We start from the raw sequence: 21,063 nt of genomic DNA, 5'->3' as shown, positions 1-21,063 counted from the left end.
AACTGCACACTATGTTAACGATGCAGTTCACATATGTTCCAGCGCTGCATGGCCTTTTGAAACTTTCCCTGCAGACGGGGAGGACATTCAGGGAACATCTACATAACCTTGATCTATGGAATAATTACCACAAATCAGCCAACAGCTTGAGGTATAGCTCTCCCAGGTTAAAGCTTCAGCTAATTCACTTCTGATATTTAAGGCGACTATCAGGGAGAAAGCCGACTGACCGTGTCCAGGTTCTGCATGATGTCCTGGAAGGATGGGTGCGTCCTGAACTGCTCAAAGAGCTCCCTCTTGTAGAGCAGTGCGTACACCAGGTTGGGGTTATGGTGTAGAGAGTTGCACAAGCAAGAGTTGATGATCTCCAGCATCATGCGGATCACCTCCTCAATCACATTCAGGTCCTGGGCCTGGGGGAGAGGGAGGATGTAAAGGTTAATTGGTTTCCCACTACAGTGGTTTCACTTATAATGGTGTTTTCAAATGATTGCTTCCTGATAGGTTGATCAGCAGGGGGGGGAACATAGAGGTGGAAGAAATAGCAAAACGATGGATGAAAGGAAGGATGAAAGATGTTACTAACTTGTCAGTCAAGGTCTTAGTGAGGGACAGAAAGGTGACCTTGTAAGCCACAGATCGTGTCACAGCATGTTTCCTCTCAGGGCAAAGACAACTGTCGCTAGTGACAGGTGACAGTATAGGAAGATAGGGGTGTGGGAACGACGAAGGGAAAGAGGAAGGGGGTGAGTGGCTGACATGATGAGTTATTTACAAAGTTCTTCACACAAAGTCAAATCACAATAAAAAGTGATGAAGTTCAGAAATACAGATATGGAGCAGAGAAAACAACACATCAAAAAGCTGTAAAAGGTAGGAACCTGTGTGTATGAGTGTGTTGTTGTTACGAGAGCTCAAGCTAAAATGTCAAAAGATATATTAAAGTAATAGTTTGACATTTTGGGAAATACGCTTTCGCTTTTCAGCTTTGAGAAGATCAATACCAGTTCCATGTCTGTATGGTAAATATGGAGCTACCACCAGTTAGCTTAGAACAAACACTGGAAACTGGGGGAAACGGCTAGCCTGGCTCTGTCCAAAGGTAACAAAAATCCGCCTCCCATCACCTCTAGCCACTGAGGAACTAAAAATAAAAATAAATGCTGAGTTTTAAATGGAACTTGAGATGCTTTAACAAGAAGGGTGTTGGGAATAGACCTGAGGACAATGTCAGGTCTTGGTAACTAACTAGGAATTGAGTGGACACTGTCAGCCTGTTGGTGCTACGAAAGCTTTAACCTTTGTACCACCAATTGTAGCTCTTAAAATAGTTAACCTACAGCCCGACTTTATTACTTTAAGGAGTTTTGGTAGTTCCAAGAAGATCACTCGTCATTAATATGGAAATCTAAGCAGCAAGGCATTCTAAAATCTCACCAGACCATCTGCTCTATTTGGGGAACCTACGGTTTAACAACAGAGATTCTATCGTTGTTCTTTAGTTACTGTGCTCACAACAATGTGTCTACATAGACAGACAAATAGACAGACAGACAGACGCCACCGTGACGAGATAACGTCCCACATGGCATGTCCCATGGTGGCACAGAAAGGAAACGGCAGAGAGACTGTGGGAAAATGAATAATCTTTAAAGAGATAAAAACCAGGCAGCAATGAATTTATGAATACAGTTCAAGAGATGAGATATGATTTCCCATGGTGTGACAACTGTGGGCAGAGCTCTGCAAAATCTATCATGTACTGATGGTATTATAGATAAGATGCCTAGATGATGCAGACAGTTTCCAAAAATAAAAAACAATGAACAGCACCACGCTTCATCTCAATGAAAAACACTGCTAGCAAAACAGACTTGAGGCACAATGCTGTGTTTTTCATTTGCCAAAAAGAAAAACATTTTGTCCAATTTATTGTAAGGGTATTTGAAAAAGTGTTTGACCTTGAGATATATCTACTCTATAAAACAGTATGCAAAGCAGAGCAAAAAGACCGACAACAGCTAAGAAGAAGCTGAGACAAAAATGCAGACTAAGAGTCAAGAACATTCAAAGCAGCTTAGCTTAATGCGATGGTGTACTAATGAAATAAGTCCAGTGGTAGAATGACCACCGCTGTAACACACACGGCAAAGATTCTCTGACCCTTTCCAGTGCTGATACTGGGTCTGTATGATTACCTGGAATAGCAAGACCGGGTCACATTGAAAAGCTGTATGTGTGTGAGTAAATGTGATCCTTTTAAACTTTTTTACATAAACATTTTTTTTATAAGATTATAAGAATCCCTTAAACTAAAGAATTGAGACCAAGATGCAAACTAGCCCATGCAAGAACTGAAGAAGTTACTTGAGAGTACGAAAAGCAGTCAATGAAATCCTGAAAATTTCTTTGAGGCTTTTAGTTGACTCCACTTTTGAATAAACAGCACTTAGGATCCGAAGACAAGATTTATCAAGTTTTCTTTTGCCTTCCTGGAGACGATGCACCTTTGCCCTCAGCTGTGCATTAGAAGTCCACTCACAAGTGGACATGATGTTTTCTCGACAATGATAAGAAAAAAATTAAAAGATTTAGTCTACATGACCGTTAATACCTGTTCAACACAGATGGATAGGCAGTGTGTGGGCATCACCTTACATACAGACCATACCATCACTCTTCAGCTGCTACAAAAACTGCAGACTGTGAACTATCTATCATGATGTGACAGTAGCTCAGGGACTGAATACCAATCAAGGACTGGGGCATTTAAATGACAACACTGGAACAAGAAAAAAAAGCGAAACATCATAACATCAGTTCAGCCAGTTGGTCCCAAAACTTTAATCGCCATCTTTGCTTTACAGGAAGCCTCGCCTTAGTTTCTTCCTCTGGGGTTACATCCTGCCTCATTTCAGGCTTTAAATGAGAAATGTGTATTCCCCAGGAAGTATTGTAATTCCTGTAAAATACATTAGAAGAAGATGCTGAGCAAGCCAGTATAATCTTTAATGTATAGATTTATAAATCAGTAAAGCTTTATGATAAAAAGCTTGTTTCCTCTGTGCCATGACACACATTTAAAATTTTAGAAAGTGTAATAAAGAACATTCATAAAATCTATTTGTTACCATGGAAAAACAAACAAACAAGAACTTTCATAGAGAAGAAAATGGGCCTTTATATTCTCCATTGCAAGGCTTATCCTAAATGATTCATTTTCATGACAAACATCATTGTTCTGATGATGACCTGTTTTGACCAAGAATTTGCTAATACCGGCTAAGACCAAATTCAAAACAGCAGCTCGGCGAGACTGCGGCGGCAAGCTGATTGGAAGCTGAGATTCCACCTCCAATCTGGGCTAACCATCTGTAACAGAACTGCATGTGGTAGCATTTTATATTCCATCTTCGGTGCCCTGCTTCAGAAACAAGTCCTTATCTTATAAATAACTTTGCTTGCTGTGTGGCCTTTTTTTTTTTTTGCAGTGGCCACACATACGCACAATCACATGCACATGAACACACAGAATCACCGCCTGAAAGTAGGCAGGGGGATTAGGATGATTGTGAAAAACTGTATTCTGTTGTGCGTTGACCATTGATTGATTGATTGATTGATTGATTGATTGATTTCCACAGGCTGGCTGACAAAGGTGCGCAGTGGCGTGGAGCTTTAACAGGCAGACCTGAAGAGACCAGTGGAAGGCAGGGGGAGCCGGCTATAATGAGGATTGATTGTGCGTCTGGAAGCAGAGGTGGCTCTCTGGGCTCAACTCTACTGCCTGCTCCTCTACTCTGTTCTACTGTGGCAGGCCATAATTAGACAGAAACAGGGACAGATATGGGAGACAACTGAGTAGGAGGAAGAGGAGACGGCAAGAAAAATGGAAGCAGAGTATGAAGAAAGTGAACGCGATGAAGAGGAGACAAAAGGAGGAGAGCCAGGTAGAGTAGGAGTGAGGGATGCCTAGTGTGTTTGTTCTCTAGCTCTGCATCCAGCTTAATGAGATTAGCCTGGCAGGGAAAAAAATGCCACACTAGGGAATTCAGGTCACATGAAAATAGGCTAGCTAGACGTCTGCCTGGCCCAGTGTGTATGTTTGTCAAGTGGATGAGATTAAGAGGTCCATGGTCTACTTGAAACCCAGACAGGATTTAAATATATTGGCTCCTCCTCCACTTCCCACTCTGTTCTCTCGCATTTGTTTTCCCCAAAAATATATCCACTAGACAGCCAGAAAACACCTGACATGTGTTTGTATGATTGCATGAAACCATTATTCTTTCTCCAGCTCCCCCTCCCCTCCCCTCCCCTCCTCTATTCTGCTCCTTCTCCTCCAGTCATGTGCTATTTTCCAGCCTCCTGCATTGTCATTTAGTCACAACCACTCATGCTGCTATTTAATGTCTTCTCTCCACCCAGGAAAACATAGGCCTCAGACATGAGCTATATCATTAGTCTCAATGATCCTGCCCCATTTTACTTGTTTCATCATTTACACAAATCTTATAGGAAGCCTGTGTGTGTGTGCGTATATGCCTGTGTGTGTTTGTAAGCTTTTCCATCTGCCTCATTCTGCTGCTAATACCTCAACATGCTGGGCACGAATGTGTTATGTCTGCAGGTATGTTTGACCTTTGATATCCGTCTGACAAGGAAAATTATAGAGTTTAGAGATGCAATCAGCGACTGGGAAGGACACTACACTATCTGTGTGTGTGTCTAGCCGTCCTATCATACCCATGCGTGTTCTTATGCAAGTGATTGTGTGTGTGGACAGGGTGTTTAGAGACACAGACATGTAAATCCCTGTAAAGTAGGAGCTGGCATCATTAAACCAATAGCTTAGTGATTCCCTGGCTGGCCCCGCTGCTCACTGCAGGCTGTTGCAGGGCAGACAAACCAGACATATTAAGAAAGAGTACTGACAAAGACAAGGGCATGGAGATAAACACAGACAGATACACATGAATGAGAGACAAACAGAAAGAGTCAAAAGCCACACCTAAAAGACAGCTTGAATTCTGTTTATACAGTGTCAGAATACAAGATAGAATATTTGCATTTTTATCCCTGAAGCAATATCATAATGGGCTAAAAAAATAGGGAAGGTTTGAATGAGAAAGATAGATGAAGGAAAGCCTGAAGAGAAGAAAAGAACACCACGTGGACAGACAGAGAGGGTCAGACTGGCTGAGTAGCAGCAGCCTGCCGTGTCTTTTGGGAGTTTTTTTAAATAGGTCATTGTCTGACCTGCATTATGGTACCACGGGCATCTCATAATCACACCATTTTGTAGAGCATTGTGCCAAGGTCAGCCTCTTATTACTCCATAGCCTCACAAAACATCCTGTGTTGCACGCACACACACAGAATGAGGCAAAAGACAGTGTTTGCCCCGAGAATTACAGCACCAACAATGTTGCCTGCCAGTCTGTGTCTAGGATCTGTTTCGGAGAGACTGTGTTGGACAATCGCTGCATCACTCTCTGTGTGGAGAGGAAATCCAGCATATTTGCAGACAGACACATTGTTATAAGCACACTAGCTCTCGGAGACTTGGCTAGCACTAACAGCAGGAGGGCTGGGGGGCAAAACAGCAGTGCTGTCGACGATGACGCGAGTGATAATGATAAAAAAGATGACGTCAACGGCGGCAACGGTACTCTGGCAGATAGGTGGGCAGTGCTAATTGATCTGCTGCTAGCTGTGCTCTGCTGTGCTGTGCCTCAGTCAGGAAAAGACCAGGGCACAGCGGGGCTGCCCTAATTACCATTTGGAAGTAGACAATCATTAGGACCCCAGAGCACCTGCTGCCTGCAGGGGTGGCACTCCTACTGCCCGAGAATAAATACAGAAAGAGTCAGAGCAATGAAGGAGAGAAGATAAGAGGCTGACAGATATACAGAGAAACAGGCCAACATGTAACCTAACTAGGCCTAGCATCGTCTTCACTACGCAGGTAAGGAAAAAAATTCAAGAGAGACCAAAAGCTCTCAGCAGGACACAACCTTAATGAGTGGAACACAAGGAGACAGACTTGACATAATGAGCTACATAAAGAGTGGCATCAGTCTAAGAGGTTACTTTAGAATTTGTAAAGCGCAACCTCATTATAGACCATTTTATTCAGTGTTAACTTCTATAAAGACCACCAAAGACATGGCAATTTAAACCTCAAGTTCAGTTCATTGAGTGCGCGTAAAAAAACATGGCTTTGCGAATTCCCCCCAGGGGATAAATGAAATATCTATCTATCTATCGTAATTAAACCTCATTTACTGGGGCTTGCTACTAACAACACCTTAGTGGGTGTGACAAAAAAACAGCCCTGTGTCTAAAAAGGGCAAGGGGGTGCATTGATGGGGGTGTGTTGTTCAGGTACCTGTGAGACAATGAAATATGATTCAGGAAGTCCAGTAGGTCCCTGATTTTCCCTGCACAGTAGTCTGTATCAGGAAGTATTTTTCTACTCTGGAAAACTATCGCAGCAGCCATCATTTTTATCTTCCATCACGACAATCACAAGGTAAACAGTAGAAATATGGAGTTCATGTTACAAAATAATCTACCAGAAATATGTGCTTGCATGTATTTGAGAGACCAACACAGGCAGACAGAGAGTAGCACAATACACTGTAGGCAAATGTTGCACTGATATCTCCCATTGTCTATGCCTGATGAAGATCTCTGTTAGGTAGAAACAATGCTTTGTTAAATAAAATCTACTGGGAACTTCCAGTACAATGTGTGAATCTTCAGTCGTACATTGGCCAACGCAGCGCCTTGCTGGCTTACGTTCCAGCAAAAGTTGAGCCAGGTTCAACTCTCAGTCTTGGCACCCCCACTGCGTCGATGGTCTGGTCCCATTCAAATGAATGAGGGAGCTGCATTTTTTCACACTGCTAATGTCTGTGAGAACAGTAAAAAATGACTACTACATTATTTCCTTCTGGTGTGTGAAAAAGAATGGCTTTGTTGGAAACTGAACTCTATTCAGTTTTTAAGGGATTAAAATGTTTAAATAAAATAATCATTTGTTTGATATCTTTGAATCGGATGTGCTAGTGCTAAAAAAGGAGTAAAAAGCTAGTTTCTCAGGTGCTTCTCACCAGATCATCAACTCAGAGGTACCTGATATAATAACCTAGTTGATAATCCTCATGTCATTATGCTAGACTCCAGACAACAAGCCAAATATATTAGAGGTTTGGTATGGTATGAAATTGAGGAAAGTGACTTATATAGGCAGCCTTTACCTTCCTCATTTTTCTGCTCATCTCTCCCCTGTGGGTATTTTCACATGAAATGACAAGAAGCTCCGTGTGTGTGTGTGTGTGCACTGTGACCTCTGATTTCAGGGGAAGCGGTGTGATAATGTACATCAGTCTTGTGGGGTGATTGAAAAACTTTCAGAAATATGACAGGATAATGTAACATTCACACTTCAATCAATCAATTCCTACTTCCACCTACACCATGTATGAAGGGAGACAATAATTCCTGTCCTTGCACATGATGTTGTCCCAGAGTCTCCATCAGCACCGTGGAATTAGATGAAATGGACATGTCAGCGTAAGGCCAGGCGATGAAACCGCCATATTTAACAATCTCAGAGACTGAGAAGTAAAAGTTGAAAATACATGAGATTCCCATTTGTGATTGAGCCATAGAACATAATCATTTCATATAAAATATGCAGAGGAGGGAAAGACCATGAGAGGATGGAAAAGTATGGAAAAGGAGACTGGAAGTGGGGAATACATTGAACAACAAGTCATTTTACAGTATGGGCAACACTTTACTTTAAGTCATTCATAAGCAGTGAATAAACATTTAGAAATGGTTTACAACACACCATAATGTAGTCGTAAGCAGAAATAAGTGTTTATTAATGTATATGTCAAAAACTATAACTCCTCCTGTATGGAGGCTGGTGGGTAAATAGATAACGAATGACAACACAGCAAAACACAGTAATATAAAACATGGTTTTGATACTGGATTTTTTGAGGCCGATACAAATATCCATATCTGTTGTATGAGTTCAAAAAATCTGATAACAAAATATCAGCTGGATACTAAAAAATTTTGACAAAAACACATAAACGAAAAATCTTGAAAGAGATTGTTAGATTTAAAAACTGAGAAATTAGATGAGAAACTATGCAACACCGTCTCTAAATTACCTCAAACATACTTCGGCATTTGAGTGCTGCAATTTCTTGTTACTTTGGCCAAAATATACTCCGATACAGCTGCAATAAGGAAAATATCTGCCAATTTATCGGTCAAGGTCCACATGGGACCCTTAAGACCGCATGAATCCATTAGCAGAATATGTTTGAGTCATCAACTAACAATGTAAAAGCCACTCAAGGCAATGAAAAATAACATTACAACAAAGCAAAGAAAAAATAATCTGATGAAGGCCACTTCAAATGAACTAAATAATCATTTTCAGCACAAACATGAATGCCACTTGATTAAAAACTCAAACAATAAGTGCTGTTGGTTAAAATGATCTTTTCACCTACATATTATTTCAGACTAGGTTAGGATTATCAACTTTAAAGACACAATTTCTAGTCATCTATGAGCTTGTAACATTAATAGACAACTGTGAATTCTTAAAAACAATCTTGTAGCCTAATAAGAAAGTGGCAAATTCCTGGAAGGCCTGATAACAAACAGAAGGCATAATGTTTATTATCTGTTGATATATCCTCGGGCTCTGCTTTTTCCCTAAACAAGAAGAATGGTGCTACAAAGCTAATGCATGTGTCTACTCTGGCTATTAAAAAGAGATCACAGATTGTGACTCAACCAGTGCACATAAACACATAGACAGGGTGGTCCAACATGCTTCTGGCTCTGTGTGTGTGTGTGTGTGTGCCTGTAGTCTCTTCCCAGAAATGTGCAACGGTAAACAGACTAAGAGGCAGAGAAGTAACATTACCACTACCACTGGCTGGGAGCATAAACAGTGACACACAACGCAATGCAATGCAACCCAGCACATACTTCCTCCTTTGTATGTTGGTTTGTGTGTACGAGTACATGCAGCATGTCACTGCACATATCTCAAAGGGCAAAAAAAAAAAAAAAAATCTGCAATCAGAGGTACAGAGAGCAACCGCGGGCCCCCTTGAGAGCTGCCCTGCTTGGACTGGGAGCCCCTGGCTGTCCCATGGGGGCTCAAGGGGCCCGAGCCCTTCACTCTTTCTTCCCTGACACTAACCAGACACAGCAGCACAAACACATACGAGGATGGGGGTGTGTGTGTGTGCTCTATGTGTGTATATGTGAGAGAGAAACATGGACCAAGAGGCAGACATCAAGAGGGAGAGAGGGGGGAAACGGAGGGGGAGGAAAAAGAGGGAGACATTAACACATAAGCAGAATGCACCCAGCTTTAACCCACAGCTTAGAGAATTTGACAACGTTTTTTCATATCCTCCTCTCAGTCTCCCCCTCTTAAAGAGAGCAATTACATGTCCAGGACAATCCCACATTAAACAAACATTAGTTCTCTCTCCAGAGCCAGACTCAGCCAAATTACATTGTTTCCAGATGCCCATCACAAACCCACCCTCATCTCCTCTCCTCTCCTCCTGCTTGTTTCTCCTCTTTCTATTGTTCTTCTTTTCTCCACATGTTCTGCTCCTCTTTATCTCTCCATATATTTTACTAAACTCCCTCCCTTCCCAATTTAAGAAGTGGATTTATGAATACCACCAGAGCAGGATGCTTTCAATTACATTAGTACTCGAGGAGGAGAGGAGGGCCAGAGACGAAAAAAACAAAGGAGTCGACACAATGAGCAGTGCTTCTCTTAGACGTCACATCTCCGAAACCACTGACAGACCTTAGCCAGTGTGTGAGGTCATTACAGCTGGCCAGATAAGAAAAGCTATGAGTAAGGTTTTATGTAAATTTCAGTTTAATATTCATACTGATGCCAGAGAGTAGAAATAAATGGCTGGTCAGCTAATGTTCCGCTTATAGATAACGTTTGCAACCATTAACTTCAGTTCTATGGAATATCCTTCGTTTCGTATTTGACATTGCATTAAACATTTAACTAGCGGTGTATTTTTTTTAATCTACAATCTCACCCCTCAGTTTATATGAACAAGTAAGCCGGATATTTGCTTAAGATTTAGTCTATATGCAAAGACAGTTTAAGCGCTCATTGTCACACACATTCAGAAATCACACAGCGTTATCATCCATGACAGAATCTGATGAAGATAAACAGTCCTATGTGAAATTCACTGCAGCATAATGGGTCACTTCTGTTGAAATGATCTGATCAGTAGAGCAAAAAATTCTCTAGTTTCCAGCTTCTCAAATGTTTTATGTGATAGTAAACTAAATATCTTTGGGTTTGTGAAGAGCAGCTTGGGAGATGGTGGTGAGTAAACTATTAAGAAAATGCAGATTAATTGAGGAAAATGAATTGTTAGTAGCATCCCTACATTTGGTCATCAGGTCTACATTTGAAAACCTCGATCTATGCCATACTTCAATGCAAATGAGAATTTAAAAAAAGACTAAGAGACACTAGCAGCTCCGTGAGGCAGTACTCAGCTGTGCTTTGAGCTCCTAAAGTGCTCACAATGACAATGCTAACATGTTTAGCAGGTACAATCTACAAAGTTTCACCGCAATCCACCCAATAGCTGTTGAGATATTTCAGCCGGCACCTAAGCGGTGGACTGATCAACAGACCGACAATGCCCTCCATAAAACTAATAAGAATAAAAAAACCCAGGGAGGATTTCACAAAGGCTGAAAATCAATGAAAACAAATGATAAACAGCCATAATCAAGGCCAGGCAGGAAGGTCCCCCTCCCTCAAACACACAAAAACACTGACTAAGACCAAGAAGTTTACTGCCAAATACATGGGAAAAGCTGATTGTGCTCTTGTGTGTGAGCTCACATGAAACTCAACTGCTGTCAAAGACACAATTAAGCTGAATTTATATCTCTAAGTGGGTGTATGTGTGTGCACATGCTCACAAGGTAAACGACACAATATGTTCCTTTTAATCAAGAGATGACAATAAAGCTAAAAGTTGACTTGTAGCTGTGAACAGTAGCCACGGAAACCCTTGTAGACATGGGAACCAATGTCACATTGAGTTAGTATAGTCTAAGCTCAAGGATAACAGCGGTATCAGAAAAGTCCAGACCAGCTCTGTCTTAAAAGTCTATGATCCAGACGGGATGTCAGACACTATTCTAGGAAAGAACACCCTTGTTGTAAAAATCCCATGAAATAATCACACTGAAAATTTGCCTTGTGCCTTTGAGCAACATATTGAAACTCTACTATACTCTACTAGACCTTACACTTTGACCTCTCACAGTGTATTTGTCTTATTATTGTTGTCACTATTATTACATTCACTCTGAGTGCACTCTCTATGGAGAGAACAGCTGGCAGGACTGATATCTTTAACAGAGAAGATTTAATCATGGCAAAGTAATCTCTCTTTATGTTGTTCTCTTCCATTTTACGTCATATGTATTGGGCATTTATGCATGTGTATAAATAAAACAGACCATTAAAATAAACCCTTAAGGAAGGAGGCATCAAAACAAAGCTGGATAATTGCATTTTATATGTTTTTATGAGCGTGTGTGTGTTTATGTGTGTGCATAGATGTCTGTCTGTAAGGGGCCTCATCAGACAGTCACTACACGGTTGAAGGAGCACTCAAAAACTCTCACGTTTCCTAAACACCTAAGGGCATCTATGGGGACCTCCTAATACATCTCCAACCCCCAAAGACACACACACACACACACAAATATGTTTACGCACACGCGCACTTATCTAGGACCATGCAAATCTAATGAGACAGCCAGACTGAGACGTATACAGACAGACCTGAAGGCAGAGATGAACACAAATACAGACAATTATACACAGTCAATAGTCAACAGAGTGCACTCATTGGTCAGGTGTGGCTACTGGTGAGATCCACAGATACTTGATTGCATTGGGACAACATCCTGATTAATCTATTGCTTTAAGCTCCGCCACTTAGTCACAGCAGTGGTGCTGTTAAGATTTCAATTTCAGATTAACGTGTTTCAGAGAAATTTCAATTTTACTGATTCCGACATTCAATTTTATAAACGCTCAATTCTTTCATCAAATATTATTCTACAAGTGGAGACTCCATTTCAGCACCAATTAAATGAGTGGGACGTGGGCTGGGAACCAATGAGAAGAAGAAAAAGGATTGGAGTAGACAGAGCTGCAGACTGCCACTCGACTGTGGGCCTGCAGAAACAGGCCTTAAATGTGATGCTTCCCAGCGGCTGAAAACGTAGAAACAACATCAATCTATGCGCTACATCCTCAGATGAATCCCAGTACTTAAACTGGTCAACATAATTGGTGCCAGGAGCAAAATGTGGAGTTGTCTCAGTCTTTTACAGCAGACAGAGAGACATCAAAAAAATTTAAAAATCCATGATGGAGGAGACGCTACAAGGCAGAAATCAAATAATACCAACACAACAGCTACACTGGCTTATGATGATTATAATTTAGATGATACATTTATTCAATAAAAATACAGTTTGAATTTAAATGCTATGACAATTGCTTGTTTTTCAAACCATTACAAAATGTTAGGGTAAAATAGTTAATTTAGACGAGAAGATCAATACCACTGTCATGTCTGTATGCTATGTATGAAGCTGGTTAGCTTAGCTTAGCATAAAGACTGGAAACAAGGGGAAACAGCTAGCTTGGCTCCATACAAAGGTGAAAAAAATCAGCCTGGCAGCACCTCTAAAGCTCACTAATTAAAATGTTATATCTTGTTTGTTCGATCCGTACAAAAATGGAGGTGTAAAAATGTACAATTTGTGTTTTTATGGGCATCATGCGCGGGACTATTTCTTGGCCAGGAAGTATTTGCTCCCAGCCAAAAAATGTTCCTGTGTATAGGCATAAGCTTGTCGTTTCTCCCCGTTACCAGTCTTAATGCTAAGCTAAGCAAATCGGCTGTAGCTTCATATTTAACGGACAGATTAGTATCAATCTTCTCATCTGGCTCTCAGCTAGAAAGGCAAATAAGTGCATAAGGAGAGAGAGAGAGAGAGAGAGAGAGAGAGAGAGTTACTCACATAGTCAGGCAAGGCCGTGTTGTCTCCCTGTCTGCCTCTCAGAGACTGTGTTGCCTGCTCCAAAACCTTGTTGTGCTTTTTGGAAAGCAAAGCAAATAAACTGCGGGAGAGACACAGAGAGGGGAAAAGGAGTGAGAGCAGCAATGACAGATAAATGATACTTCTACTAGCACCACAGAACACAAATACACAGTCGTCATACTGCACATGTTCACCAGTAATTAATGTGCTGTGTAAATACTCAAATAGTGGCCTTTACTTAGCTTTACTGAAGAGAGAAGCCTTTATGTAAGACAGATTATTATTAGAGAGGGGCCTGTTTTGCTTTCTAAACGAGGCCTTTAAAGTAATGAATAATAATTAGTCTTGGAATAACAAAATAATCATGAAATTGGCAAGAGACAGTTTTAGAAATGATGTGTCAAAATACTAAAAATGATGCTAAATTTACAATCTCAACTCCTTTTTCTAACCTGGCTTTTATTTGCCTAAACAGGTCACAGCCTTGCTTACTTTTCGAAAACATTTCCAGTATTTGTACATGTACGTGTTTGCTGTTGCGACTGTGACGGTCTGCCGTTTGATCTGCTGCTTAACTGACTTGCTTTAACCTTATTGTATGTGTTTGTGTGTGTACGGTTGTCTGGATGAGATTGCATGATTGCATGTGATGGATGGACACAGACACGTACATCAAGAGTCCTAGAGTATGCTTGGGCGACCTTGGGTGGGTCAATAGGCACACACACACACACCATTAATAAATAGTTTTGACGCCATAGTAAACTGACTCACTCAACATGTGTCGTCACACAAGAACTCAATGTCATTTGGAGTTGTTTTTAACTCTAAAAAACAAACAAAATATATATTTTTCTCTGGTTGAGCTCTTTATTAAATCTGATATTATTCATTACAGAGTCTTATTTCTTAGAGTCTCATATCGTATTTATTGCAGTGATTATTATTCTAATTATTAGTCACCTTCTGTTTTAATTACAACTTTTTAATAGTCTTTGTAGGCCCCCAAGGGTGTTGAATATTTAATTTGTGTGTCAATCAAGGAAAAAACTGCAGAATAAATTAAATTAAATGACAGCAAAGGGCTAGGGAAAGTCAGATGCAGGAACAGAGCTCAGCTAAGCCCCTTAGAGCTACACCTGTCCATCTGTCAGCACTGGAAAACACACACACAAAATCTCTCAGCATTCGTTATCCAGGCTAATTGGCCAAATGATAGCTGAAAGGAGATATCTGAGCAACTATGAGGAGGTCTACTTGTTATCTCCAGACCTAATGTCAAAGGCCCTATTAGCCACGACTACTTAATAGGACCTGTCATGCTATCATGTCAGTTTTTTCTATTTCAAATGAGAGACCACCGACCAAGTTCCACCTGGGAAGTTTGTCCACAAGAAAAGTACATTGAATAGTTGCTCTGTCGCTTATGCCGAAGCAGTGACGGACACGGCCCAGGAAACAGCGACAGAAGGATTTCCACACTGCTGGCCTGATCCAAAAATCAGTTATGAGGCTGAAGTAATGACAGACGTGGTCCACCCCAACACATTGAAGATGTAAAGGTGCTCTGTCTCTACCAGTTCAAAGGGTTCTTTCTTTATCTGAACACACACAGTGCATGGTTGTGTGCTGTTCTGTTCTGAAATCTGTACTTGGACATTTGCATGTATGTATTACGTTTCCATTAAAATGCTGCTCATGTTTTAAAAGAATTTCGGAAATGTTGTCAAAGTAAAATGTAAATTGGTGCATCAATCACCTTTATTGGTGTATATATCCAAGGATACGTGACAAGATTATGTAATCAGCTGAGGACCAGTAACTTATACATATGCCATGATACATCATGGCATTTCATTGCTGCTGCTCGCCAAAAATGGTATTTGTGTTTTTAAAATTAATTCATATGTCTCCTCTTTTCTTGTTGTGTCTTATCAGCTGCTATGTTGATGGAGAGGGGGATGACATGCAACAAAGGGCCCTCGTCTGGACTCAAATAAGGGGGGTTGCGGTTATGTATACCCTCAACACCCTAGCTCTTTTTCTTTCTTATTTTGTGTGCTTTCTGCATGCACTGGTGCTGGTGCTTATACTTCCTCTACAGTAGAAGATGCAAACGCAGGTACCGCAGCCTTTATTACACATTCATTAAATAAGCTAATTTTGTAATTTAAATTTTACGCTTTTGTCCAAAACAACAAAATGACAAAACCTTTGTACCTCAACAAGCGTAAAAATGTTTGCAATATTTTGTCATTCCTTTTTTTTGTTCAAATTCAAAACTGAAAACGTTTGCTTAGTTAACTATGGACTACAGTGAACTAGAGTTGAAACAATCAAATGGTGCTGAAATAATAGATTATTAGATCAATAGAAAATTAACAGGCCACTATTTTGATATTTAATTAGTCATTCTCGTCATTTTTAAGAAAAACATCTCTGGTTCCAACTTCTCAAATGTGAATATTTTCTTCTGAATATTTCTGTGTTTTGGACTGTTGGTCAGACCGAACATTTTAAGATGCCACCATCGGCTGATGGAGATTTTTTGCTATTTGCTGACCAAACAATTTATCAATTAAGTGACAGAGTAACTGGTGGATCAATCAATAATGAAAAGAATTGCTACTTGCAGCCGTATTGTGAACTAAACCGTTTGTGTTGAGTCTGCACACATTAGAGTAATCAGTGAATGAATGAGAGAGAGGAATAATAAGGAATAATAAGGAAGGATGCAGGTGGTGGAGGTAGTTCAAATCCACTGCTGCCTGTAAATAAACAGCACCAACTGTGATTCTCTCTGAGAGTCAATTAAGGAGCAGAGTTCAGCGTTGCCTGGCACACATTTGGAAATTCCTGGCGGGAAATTCCCTTTATCTAGCCAGCCAACCAGACAGCAAGCCAGTTTAGCCCAGCCCTGCTCATCATAGTCATCATCATTATCATTATCATCAGACATGGAGTCAGTTGCTCTACATCACTACAGCACAGACATGTACACATTCACAGACAGTGTTCCTCTCTGACTCAAAACACCAGAGAGTCACAGATATGGAGAGAGACATTGGCAGGAAGATAAGAGGATCCTTGAGTATGCGTGAACGTGTGCACATCTTCAGGGAAGGAAACGTTCCTTCCCGTGTGATTTTAACAAACAGACATGAATTACTTGATGTTTGTGTGTGTGTGTGTGTGTGTGTGTGTGTGTGTGTGTGTGTGTGTGCGGTTTGGACCTGGTCCTCTCAAGTCTTCCTTCTCCTCACGGGCCAAACCCTTTCCCTCAGTTACATAATGTTCTTCTCTACACAGGCACACCACTCTCTCAACATTTCATTCCTTAGTCTCTTCTGCTGCGGCCACTGCCAAGTTACTATAATGATAAATATTTCGTGCTGATTCAATGTGACTCATTAAAAATGAATGGGTGTGCTTGTGTGTGAATTAGAACGTCCACCCATGTCTTTGGGCATTTTCTGTCACTCTTTTGAATCAGAATCAGCTTCATTGGCCAAGTATGTGTACACATACAAGGAATTTGACTTTTGTTGCTTTCAGAGTACATGCACACAGTTCCAAGAACATTTTTCAGGAAGATAAAAATAGAGCTAAAAACAAGGACAGCAAAGCTGAACAAAGACATGTAAACATTTAACTATAACATACATACAAGTGGTTGGCTTCTTTGCTTTCCTTACACAGATGAAGATAGAAATACACACCAGCTAAGTGTGAAATACTACTTGTGCTGTTTGATTTCAGTACAAAAATGTCAGAAAGCACATCACTTTTTGTGCAATAGCTCTAGTTTGGGCAGACTTTATTCATATTCATGCTCTAAGGAATGCCTCTGGCTGAAACACATTGCTTTGATGGTGTGCCATCTTTGTCTACTTTATTAACTGATTTATATTTTTGAGGTTGAGCACTCAGTTTCTCAGAAAAGATGCATAGTCAGCACAGTTTAAAGTTGAGACAATATTGACTACTGTCAGGGATTTTGCCGCACCATTTATACTGCAGCAGTCATTTTATATCACCCCTAGGTGTATTATACCATTGTTCGCAATGTTGGATTTTTGTATGCATTTTACATCATTGTGATGAAGTATTTTTGATTTGTCAGGTATTTAATTCACTGAATTATCCATTAACAATTCCTCAATTTATTATATCAAAATATGTATTGGTATTGTAATATTAAACCATATATACTGAGGATTTTGTCCATATCACGCATCCCTAGTTAATTTAGACCAGTAAAGATAACATATTTAATGTGAAACAGGCAAAGTACACCATAAAAATAGATTTGGTCATTTTGCCCCAGTATTTGACACAATACTTGTTTCAAATCACTTTTAATACATTTTCAAAGGATAAATTTACTAGAATAAGACGAGAGCTGGAATAGGTCATATGGAAAATGGATGGATGGAAGAAAGACATCATACTCTGTTCTGTTCTGTCATTTGTACACCTACAGTAAATCCTCACCTGATAATGCGCTGGGCAGCGTACTGGTGGAGACAACGAAATTGGCCCGACATGTTAGCGAGTGCAGCCAGACAGTTGGTGTGGAGGTACTTATCCTAGAAAGGACGCACACAAATATACACGTTACCTGATGTTACTGTTAAACTGCAAATGGCTTTGTTATTTCAATATTTACAGCTGGATCTAGTGTCAATTGATGGATTTCTGAATGCATATCTGTTTGCTTTGCAAGTGCATAAACTGTGTGTGTGAATGAGTGTTAAACTTACCCTTGTCCGGGTCATGTTGAATTGGATGGTGCGGATGACCACCAGGATGAGCAAACTTCCAAGTGAGATCTCTGTCAACGTCCTCTCTGTGTACCATGAGATGTTCTTCAATACCTGTGAGAGGGAGAGGAACACAGAAATGAGACATTCCTGTTGAAAACATCAGGAATGATTCACAATTATCCCAACCACTGCAAGAAATGGAAGGTTGCAGTGGCAATAATAACAATGTGTATTAAACTGTGTCCACCCACCACTTCATGGATGGAGCGATTGAAGGCATCGTCCTCTGTGAGGATGAGCAGAATAATGAGGGCCATGTAGACATGGTGAGAATTTCTGTCCTCCACGTGGTAAAGGATCTCGAGGATGGGCAACACCTGGGAGGAAGAGTGGGAGACCAGGAGGAAGGGCTGAGCATGTGTGTAGATGTTGTCTCAGAAATTACATTGATTAAATCTTAGTTACAAGATCCACCATTGCAGTGTGTACTTCTGAGAATACTGGGGTGTTTAACATTGCTTTTCCTTGAGGAGCTTTGAGGTAGTGTGGGACTTGCCACAGGTCAGTTACATTCCTTATTCCTTGGTTTAACATTTTAACAAATACTAATTAACCACCTCATGTTGGGGCCGATTACTGTGGAATTGTGGATGTTCTAGCAATTTGTGAGGAAGGCCTTGGATGTGGCACAATCAAACAGCATGAGGGGACAAATTGCAGAAGCAACGGTGGAAAAAAATGTAAACTTCAATCTTGCAAAAGATACACATTCAAAAATGTATTATTTGTATTATTCTATTGAGCGAAAGGAAGCTTTTGGTGTCTTGCCAGGGGGCTTTGTCGAAGCTTAATCTGTCAGGTGACATAAGCCCAATAAACTCACATTATTACTTATACTACATAAAGGCCCGTTGTTACAGTAGTGTTTCCACCTGTGGTGTGTGGTGTGTGAGTACCAAGTAAACCAGACAATAGAACAGGAAAAGCAGCACTGCATTTGCTTGTTGAGGAGACTATATTTTACATCATGACTGCTAAACTATAGGGGGAGGCTGATGTTTTATTCAGATGTATGCAGAACAGATGGTAAAAGTGAGCGGCTAATGACAACAGTATGCAAAAGATTTAATTCTCACAATCATACTGTCAGAATGGAAGCAGTTAGTAGCTAGCATTGTGAGCGATGAACACAAACAGTTGCAGCGTTAGCTCATTACTCTGTCGTGCAGCTGTGCTTTATTGCTTGGCAGAGAAAGTGGCTAGACTCATTAGTAGCCCCCCTACATAATAAGCTCAATCTAGATCTGCTAATGATGATATTTTGTTATAGCAGCAATAAATAGGGAGTAACACAGAAATGTCATACTCATATCAGACATAATGGAATTTAATTGACCTTCAGTTTCAGAATATGATGGTAAATTGAGGTCATTTCCTGCGTATGCTTGGTTATTTTCATGAATTTATATTGCAATTAGTTTAGTTTAAATTGTAATTTGTCTCCCTTTAAACCTGGTACAAATGCTTAACAGATATACACGACTTTAACTCCTACTCCTATCCAATAAGACCAAATTATTCTGTGTCCCACTGCGTGAAAGAGCCTCAGATGTGACGTCCACCATACTCCTATGTGATACCATCTGACATGCTGAGCTAAAGATTGATTTTCATTCACTAAATGCCTCAGTACATTCACTCTGCTATAAAGAATAACTGTCCCATATGGACAGAATAGCACCAGCTGCCACTGCATACATCCTCGCTGTTTACTGAGCCATAGCATCGGCCCTAGATGAAGCGATTTCATGGCCATACCCATGTGGGCAAGGAAGGACTGCATAATGTGTTTTGTTGAGGATTAGCCAATCACACTTCATTCATTTTTAACGGTGCTTTTGCCTTGTCAATAAACTACACAAAAAATGTCAGACTGAAAAAGGAATGAATGTGCATGCATTTGTGTAGCACACTCGCTAAATTAACAACGGCCTTCACTGCTATCCTACCCACCAGATTGTCCATGTCGGTTCTGGAGAGCATGTATGTCCTCATGTTGGCGTTCTGGTGAAGAAGGGTGTACAGTAGTAGTGTGGCCTGGTCAGAGCGCTGTTGCTCACACAACGCTGTGTACAGACTGTTGAAATTGATCTGGAAAGTGTGAGGTTGCTCCACGGGAAGCGACGATGTGTCTACATGGGCAGAGGCGAATATAATCAGGGTTATTATTTCATTACATTACTTCTTTGCCGTCTGGTACAGTTCATACACATGAACAACTCTCAAACATGTACAATGGATCAAAATAAACAAATATTATACCTTGTGTGTTTCTGAAACACGTAATAGCCTGGCGGTAGGGGTTGGGCCAGTCAGGCCCATCTGTCAGATTGGCGAGGACAAGCAGTAACAGAAGGCTCTGATTGGACAAAGGTAAGGGGTTGTGTTCCTGGTCTATCCCGGCTTTGCTGCCAGCTCCACCCAATGTGAAGACACTCCACAGCCCACCTGCAGACAGACAGACACACAAATAGTACTTAGATAAAAATACACACACACACACGTAAATATACATTTAGTGTGTTGCACTCAATGCAATAATTGAGTTATATTGGGTTTTCTTTTTAATTTAATACTGCACTGCACTCAGAAACGTGCTTTGCTCATTGTTAGTTTACTTGTATGTTTGAGTATCATTGTGCAGAATTACGTATGTGCAGGGTTTGACTGTTTTCACATTCATCTGCTAAAAGGAGGATCGTTACTCTGTGCTCATCTTAAATCTGAGTTTAAGACATGAATGTACATTGATGTGGCAAAAAGTCACATGTTTACTCATCCAACAGTCATGAGCATCACTTTCATTCATTTGGAGTCATGTTTCAGTCCTACAGTACAGTCAATCTGTTTTAGCTATGTTTTTGGTCTCTACCAACTCATGAGGGAAATATTTTGGCTCTTTAGCTGCTAAATACTCCACTGTGTTCTCTGGTGATGAGCAGGTAGTGTACCGTGGCTTTTTAGAGCTTTTACTCTGAAAACAGCTGGTGTTCTCCAGGTTGTATTTCAGCACAGAGAGTTTCAAGACTGGCCTGAGAACTGCAGCTCACGGTTT

The 21,063-nt window shown here is 40.6% G+C and overlaps 1 protein-coding gene across 1 annotated transcript in view; it reads right to left on the bottom strand.

Annotated features, from left to right (window-relative positions):
- Positions 1–21,063, bottom strand: part of dym (dymeclin) — a 49,362-nt gene that overhangs the window by 13,428 nt on the left and 14,871 nt on the right. Inside the window, exons 10-16 of the mRNA XM_070924158.1 lie at positions 20,271–20,456; positions 19,962–20,140; positions 18,200–18,325; positions 17,946–18,059; positions 17,677–17,771; positions 13,162–13,261; positions 231–413 (exon numbers count right to left, since the gene is read on the bottom strand). Coding sequence (XP_070780259.1) covers positions 231–413; positions 13,162–13,261; positions 17,677–17,771; positions 17,946–18,059; positions 18,200–18,325; positions 19,962–20,140; positions 20,271–20,456 — 983 coding nt within the window. The remainder of the gene's footprint in view (positions 1–230; positions 414–13,161; positions 13,262–17,676; positions 17,772–17,945; positions 18,060–18,199; positions 18,326–19,961; positions 20,141–20,270; positions 20,457–21,063) is intronic.

The sequence above is a fragment of the Enoplosus armatus genome, chromosome 18 (assembly GCF_043641665.1).
Source record: "Enoplosus armatus isolate fEnoArm2 chromosome 18, fEnoArm2.hap1, whole genome shotgun sequence".
Lineage (NCBI taxonomy): Eukaryota > Metazoa > Chordata > Actinopteri > Centrarchiformes > Enoplosidae > Enoplosus > Enoplosus armatus.
This window is presented reverse-complemented; position numbering and strand designations above follow the sequence as displayed.